The sequence below is a fragment of the Castanea sativa genome, chromosome 2 (assembly GCF_040712315.1).
Source record: "Castanea sativa cultivar Marrone di Chiusa Pesio chromosome 2, ASM4071231v1".
Classification (NCBI taxonomy): domain Eukaryota; kingdom Viridiplantae; phylum Streptophyta; class Magnoliopsida; order Fagales; family Fagaceae; genus Castanea; species Castanea sativa.
Window position 1 is genome coordinate 47222915 of NC_134014.1, and position 7831 is coordinate 47230745.

The window sequence follows — 7831 nt, forward strand, 5'->3', positions numbered from 1 at the left end:
GTCGCCATCGCTTCTACTTCAACCCATTTTGTAAAGTAATCAATTACAACAAGTAGGAATCTTACCTGACCTTTACCTGGGGGTAATGGTCCGACGATGTCGATCCCCCACTGCGCGAATGGCTACTGGGATGATATTGTTGTCAATTTCTCTGTTGGAAGTCATTGGACATTCCCGAATCTCTGACACTTGTCACAATTCTTGACGAGTTCTACCGCATCAGCTTGTACAGTTGACTAGAAATAACCTGTTCGAATGACTTTGCTTACCAGGGACCTAGGGCCAGCGTGATCTCCATAAATACCTTCATGGATTTCCTCCAGGATGTATCTGGCTTCGTCTTCATCAACACACTTCAAGTAAGGCAGGGAATGGCCCCTTTTGTATAGGTTGTCATTTAGGATCGTGAACCTGGTCGCTCTCTGCTTGATCTTCCTGGCCTCCTTGGCATCCTGTGGGAGGTGTCCGTCTTGGAGGAAGGACACGATCGGTGTCATCCAGCTGTTTATGCCCTGGATTGCCAACGTCGGGATTTCTTCGATGCTGGGGCGTTTTTGCATCTCCATGCTTAGCTCCCTGCTCGTTGGTTCTTCCTCAGAGGAGGCCATTTTCGTGATCTCGTCTGCTTCCATATTCTGGCCTCTTGGGATCTGCACGAACTCCAATTTGTTAAACTCCCGGGCCAGATGTTTCGCCATCTTGAGGTATTCTACATTCTTTCCTCCTTTGCTTCATTCTCCTCTTTGATCTGTCCTATTACTAACTTCGAGTCACTTTGAACGAGCAGATTTTTTGCTCCGAGTGCCTTCCCAAGTCTCAATCCCGTCAATATTCCTTCATACTCCGCTTCGTTATTGGTAGCTGGAAATTCAAGTTGAACTCCATACCTAAGCTTTTCTCCGCCGGGGGTGATTATGATGACCCCTACTCCCCCCCTCTTTTGGGCTGATGAGCCATCAGTCTAGATTGTCCACTGTTCTGCCTCATCACCGCGGTCGTCATCTTCTGGAAGGGTGAACTCTGCAATGAAATCGGCTAGAGCTTGCACCTTGATGGCTGTTCTGGGATGGTACTCGATGTCGAACTGGCTGAGTTCGATTGCCCACTGGACCATTCTCCCTGCTGCCTCAGGTTTGTTCATAAATTTCCTGATCGATTGGTCCGTCATTACTAGGATGGGATGTGCTTCGAAGTATGGTCGCAGCTTCCGTGAAGCCACTATTAAAGCGAATGCAATCTTCTTAATCCTGGGATACTTAGCTTCTGCTCCCTGGAGGGCTTAACTGATGTAGTAAACTGGAAGCTGCTTCTTATCCTCCTCTCGAATCAGGGCTGCACTGACGGTCGTGGCTGATGCCGCCAGGTATAGATAAAGGTTTTCTCCTTCCTTCGACGGACTCAGGAGGGGCGGATTGCTCAGATAACATTTGAGCTCTTGAAACACTGCTTCGCATTCGTCAGTCCAGGCGAAAGCTTGCTTCAATGTCTTGAAGAAGGGTAAACATTTGTCCGTAGCTTTGGAGACGAACCTATTGAGTGCAGCAATCCTTCCTGTGAGCATTTGGACTTCTTTGACGGTCTTTGGTGATGTCATGTTTAGTATTGCTTGTACCTTCTCCGGATTTGCTTCTATCCCTCTCTAGGACATCATGAATCCCAAGAATTTTCCTGAGGCTACCTCGAAAACACACTTACTAGGATTCAGCTTCATTTGATATTTTCTGAGGGTGTCAAACGTCTCTTCCAAATCGTCCAGGTGCATCAATTCCTTTTTGCTCTTGACGAGCATATCGTCCACATTCACCTCCATGTTTCTTCCAATCTGCTTGCTGAACATCTTGTTTACTAATCTTTGGTATGTTGCCCCTGCGTTCTTCAGTCCCAAGGGCATCACCCTATAGCAGTAGAGCCCTTGGCTCGTGATGAAAGTGGTTTTTTCTTGATCTTCCTCAGCCATCTTTATCTGGTTGTATCTTGAAAAAGCATCCATGAACGTCAATAGCTTATGCCCGGCCGTAGAATCTACCAGCTGGTCTATCCTAGGCAAAGGGAAACTGTCCTTTGGGCAAGCCTTGTTTAGGTCCATGAAATCCACACACATTCTCCATTTCCCATTCGCTTTTTTCACCAGCACGACGTTGGCCAGCCACTCGGGATAATAAACCTTCCAAATGAAGCCTGCCTGCAACAACTTGTTAACTTCGTCGGTGATCGCTTGGCTTCGTTCGGGGGAAAAGACTCGTCGTCTTTGTTGGATGGGTTTTCTCCCAGGATCCACGTTTAGCTCGTGCTGGATGACCTGGCGTGATATGCCGGACATATCCTCGTGACTCCATGCAAAGACATCCAGGTTTTCCTTGAGGAATTGAATGAGTTTCGTCCTCATCTCCGGGCTTAAGATTGTTCCTATCCTCATCATCTTGGCAGACTCTCCCTCGACGAGTTCCACTGCTTCCAAAGCTTCTACTTTGTCTTCCTTTTCCTCCTCAATTGTCCACGTGTGGTTTTCCTTCGCAGCCAGTATTGCCTAGTAGCATTCCCTGGCCAAGACCCGATCCCTTTTCACCTCGTCGACACCGTCCTCAGTTGGGAATTTCACCTTTAGACAGTAGGTGGACGTAGCCGCCTTCTACCTGTTAAGCGTGGGTCTCCCAATGATTACATTATATGACGAGAGGCAATCTACCACCAGGAAGTCCAACTGACGGGTCAACTGCTTCGGGTAGGTCCCTACTATGACTTTTAGCGTCACTATGCCCTTGGGGTATACCTTGTCCCCGCTAAAGCTGACGAGAGAGGAGTCAAACGGGCACAATCTCCCAGGATCTAGTTTCAACTGTTGGAAGGCCGGTAAGTACATGATGTCTGCGGAGCTGCCATTGTCTACAAGGATCCTCTTGGTGTTGAACCCTTCGATTGTGAGCGTTATAACTAGGGGTCATTATGTGGCTGCCTTACTCCCCGAGCATCCTCTTCGTTGAAAAACATGTCATGGTTTGTCCATCTCTACTTGAATGGGGGTTCCATATGGACGTTATTTACTTTTCTCTGGCATGTTTTCTTGAGGGACTTGTATGATCCCCCCATGAATGGCCCTCCTGCGATCGTACTTATCTCCCCGATCACATCCTGTGGTGGTTGGGATGGACGGATCTCATTCTTGGACGAGGATTCGCGCTGGCTCTTGTTGCCATCTCTGAACCTGCTAGACTCTCCTTTCTTCACATACTTCTGCAGTTTCCCTTTCTGTATCAACTCCTCTATCTGTCATTTCAGGTCTCGGTAATCCTCCATGTAATGGCCATGATCCTTGTGGAATCAGCAGTATTTGTTCTTGTCACGCACGTTAGGGGACGAATGTAAAGGTCTCGGCCGCTGAAGGTAATGTTGATCCTGAATCTGTGTCAAAATTTTGTCAACAGGCATAATTAGAGGGGTGAATTTTACTGTTCGTGGAGCTTTTTCATCCTTTCGTTTATCTACGTCACTTCCTCGACGGCCTGGGCGCTCCCTCTTTTGCCCCCTACATTCGTCTTCCCTCCTTTCTCGACCTTTCCTCGTCCACTATGGTTGCCAGTGCGTCCTCAGCATTCATGTACTTTTGGGCCTTCAGGAGCATCTCTGCCATCATCCGAGGCGGATTCTTTGCCAGCGAGACGACGAATTCTCTGGACCTAAGCCCTGCTTTAAATGTCATCAGTTGTACCTTGTCGTTTGCGTCGTCCATTTCTAGGGTCTCTCGAGTGAAGCGTTTCACGTATGACCGCAAGGTCTCCCTCTCCCCTTGCTTAATAGTGAGTAGGTGATCCGCTCGTCTATTAGGACATTGCCCTCCGACGAAATGGCGCAGAAAGGGGCTACTTAACTGTTCGAAGTTGTCAATGGATGAAGTGGGCAGTCTCGTGAACCACTCTCTTCCAGCTCCCTTCAGCGTAGTAGGGAAGGAACGACACATTATTTCATTAGGGGGCTGTTGAAGGCCCAGTGTCGTCTTGAAGGTATTAAGGTGATCTTGGGGATCCTTAAGCCCATCGAAAGGCTCAAGTTGAGACAACCGAAACTTTGCTGGTACTGATCGTTCCAAGATTGCCATGGTAAAAGGAGAATTCGTTGCCCTGACCATTCTATCCAGGCTCCGATCCGTCTTCTCCTTAATGGCATTTCTCAACTCGTTTATCTCCTTCCTCATTTCTTGGAGAAGATCAGAATGTTATTCATTTGGAGTAATGGTCCTTCGTCGATCGCTTCTCCCGTGGCTTTCTCCCTCATCCTCGTGGACAGCTCTGGATTGATCCTCCTCTTGCTGAAGCCTTTGTCTCATCTCCTGATTCTACTTGGTGAGTTCTTCGACGATGGCCGCAAGAGCTTGAACTTGCTGAGCCAAGGCTGCTGAATCCTGGTTGGATTCCATCTGGATATCGAAGTTGATAGGAACTGCGTTTTCGAATCGTAGTACGAGAATGTCGTTCCCACAGACGGCGCCAAACTGATGAAGCAAAAATTCGTTAGTCGATATGAGTTCGTCCAGATAGTGCCGGTCACACTCCTGTGTCACGACGGAAGCAAGAGCTCATTCAAATGGTCACCGGTGTGGTGCCTGCTACAACGCCTCCGATACCAAAGTTAGTGCGGAAGAAGGTTTATAATAATAATAATAACAGAATAACTCAGTATCTCTTGTGACTGTGACTGTCAATGTACCTTGTGTTGGAGGTGTGAAGGCTTTATATACATTCTTCTGGATTCTAGCCGTTGTGGTATTAATGCCTTGCTCAATAACATTCCCAGCTGAGTGATGGATCTTTAATACGCCCCCAACGGTCTACCTAGCTGGTGTTGTACCCACCTGAGGTATTGCTGGCGGCATTGATGATTCTGGTATCCTCGTCAGTGACATGGCTAGCTGCTTGGGTTCGTCAAAGAGAGCGGTGTCATCTGCAGTATTGACTTCGTCCGTGATCTATTTCGTCAGTTTCATCAGAATCCGTTTGGTACGGTATTTAAACAATAGTTTAAAAAGTTTTTTTAAAAATATGTGTGGGTAAAACAATGTGTAAAAATATTGTAAGATTATTTAAAAATTGAAAATTATTGTTTGAAATCATGTACCATACACCCCATAACATCAGTGATATGAGTATATGATGTTGGACAATTCATTGGAAAATATCAATTGGAAAATGCTATTCTAATATTTTGCACAACTTTTATAACAATTTGTTCAGATGACAAGTACTCAGCGATAGAATAAAAGGAATGGTTTCACAACTCTATCGCTGAAGACTTGCCCACCTAAATAAATTGTGAAAAAAGTTATGAGGTTAGTATTACTAATATAAATTTATTTCCTCCTTAACTGATACGTAACCTTTCATCTTCCTCTTCCCTTGACTTCCATGACCATACATCACACAAAAAGTTAAACGTACATAATAAGGAAGATCCAGAACTGACCATTTTGTCTTAACTGGAGCCTTATTTAAAAATGAAACATCTTCTATTAACTATGGTAAACTAATTTTCAATTTTTCAGAGGCAAATGGCAGACTCATCGTTATATCTACCAGTCAGATCAGTACTAGCAAGAAAGGGCGTTCGAACACATTTACACTTTAACGTGGACTATAATACACAATTAAGAATAGGGACAAAAATTCCCAAACTTTTTTCATGACACAATTAGGAGTAGCATATTGCATGTGCTTGTGCATAATAAAATTCGTAAGAAACAATTATTCACTACAAATCTCATAATGGTTTTTTTTTTTTTTGGGAGTGAAAACGATGAACAAGAGATGGTGTTAATGAATTTCAAATATGTCCATTACTCACGGTAGACGAACTCAATATTTATGAAATTTGCTGTGAAAAAAGTTGAATTTATAATACTACTATAATATAATTGCTGAGAAGAACTATTCCAAATATCGTGACCCAAACCTGTCATAAATAATTTGAAAATCAGTATATTAGAAAGGTAACGTGATAATCTTGAACTTTGAATAATTGATTACAAAAACTGCCTTTCCTTCGTCTTTTGACACGTATTTTTCATCTTTGTTAAACTTTTATTCCATGGATGGCTCAAAGCCAGACCCACAGGCAGTACTAGTTTGAGTGTCTTGGGGTTTCATCTTTTTACTTTTTTTTAAATTCTTTTAAGTTGAGGGATTAGTGTTCTTTTTTAAATTTTTTAAAAAAAAAATTCCTTTTGTTCCACTACCACTAATGCACTAATAATGAGGTAACGGGTGGAAAATAATAATTTTTTTTTAACCGTTAGATCTTTTAAAAATTTATGGTTTAAAAAATGCGTACTTTTTTTTGTTTGATACAAGATAAAATTTCTACTTTAGCCTAATTAATCTAAATGTATATGTATGTAAAGCTCTCTCCTAAAGACTTGAACCCCGATTTTTGCCCCACTCTATAAGCATTTATACTTGTGGAATGACCACCACACCAATGGTGCACAATGATAAAAGACATAACTTTATAAAAGTTACACCAAATGTAACTTAAATCCATCTTTTATATATATATATATATATATATATGTGTGTGTGTGTAAACAAAAATAACACAATGACTTAAAACGATCACAATGGCATGCTCTGAGCATGTTCTTTTTCTTTTTCTTTTTTATGGGAAGCATGTTCTTTTTTTACAATTTTAGTTATTTGTTATTTTTAAATGAAAAACCGTACCTAGTACCAATAGTTTTACATGTTTATATGGTGCTATTTCACAACCACTGTACCATAACACCTGTAATACAAATTTAAGATTTGGAAAATTCATATTTTACGCTATACGGTAAAATATAAATTTACATTATAGAGACACAAAAAGTAAAAAATATTACAAACATTTGTAAAAAGTGTTCAATATTTACACTTTGTTTGTTTCAACAATAATATTTTTTTAAAAATGAGTCATTTTTCAATAATCATTTTCTATAAATTTATCTCATTTTTCAATATTTGGTAGCAATTTTATATGAGTTGAAAAGAAAACCTCCTAACTTCTCTTATTTAGCTTACTGTGAGATAGAGTTGTTTTCCAAAAAAAATTAATGGAAAACAATCTTTAAAAATAAGCCATACTTTTTATGTTGACTAAAGATAGTTTTTCTTTGACTCATTTTTTTTATACTACCAAATACTGAAAAATAAGAAAAACTATCTTTACACAAAATTTTCTATCAAATTAAACAAACAAAGCGTTAGTATTAATATATCACTTTTTACAAATATGTGTAACATCTGTCTTTTTTATGTGTTTATAATTAATGTAAATTTATATTACAAGTATAATATTACAACAAAAACCTATAAAGTTTTTTAAGATTTTAACCACCTACCATCACTGAACTAATAAATATATATAAATAATTATTGGCTTTTGCAAATGAGTATCAAATGGTCCTTTTTAAAAGATAAAAGTTGCTCATCTCCTTAAAAAAATTGGTGCTCCTAATTCTTGACTTCTGCACTCAGTACACATAATTATCTATTCCAACTTCGTTCATTCGTCTTTTTATATTGAAATTTTTTTTTTTTTTTTATACAAGATAGAATTCTACTCTAACTTAATCTAAATGTATATGTGTATGAAACTCCCTCCTAGAGACTTAAACTCAGTCTTGCCCCCACACCTTAAAAGCATTTATATTTGTGGAATGATCATCACACCAAAATTGTACGATGATTATATTGAAAATTTTTAAATACTCTTAATCATAAAAATATTAGGTTTTTTCCTCTAATATTTATGATCCATTTAAATTCATAACCCTCACCATAAATATCAGAGAATCTGACCATTATCC

At 40.5% G+C, this 7831-nt stretch overlaps 1 protein-coding gene across 1 annotated transcript; it reads right to left on the minus strand.

The window, feature by feature from the left end:
- Positions 1–236: 236 nt before the first annotated feature.
- On the minus strand, positions 237–698 carry LOC142625433 (uncharacterized). Its single transcript, XM_075799092.1, has one exon. The coding sequence runs from the start codon at positions 696–698 to the stop codon at positions 237–239; it is 462 nt and encodes a 153-aa protein (XP_075655207.1).
- Positions 699–7831: the final 7133 nt, after the last annotated feature.

Excerpts from the sequence above, each read along its gene's own strand:
- LOC142625433 (XM_075799092.1), bottom strand. The coding sequence starts at position 698 with ATGGCGAAACATCTGGCCCGGGAGTTTAACAAATTGGAGTTCGTGCAG.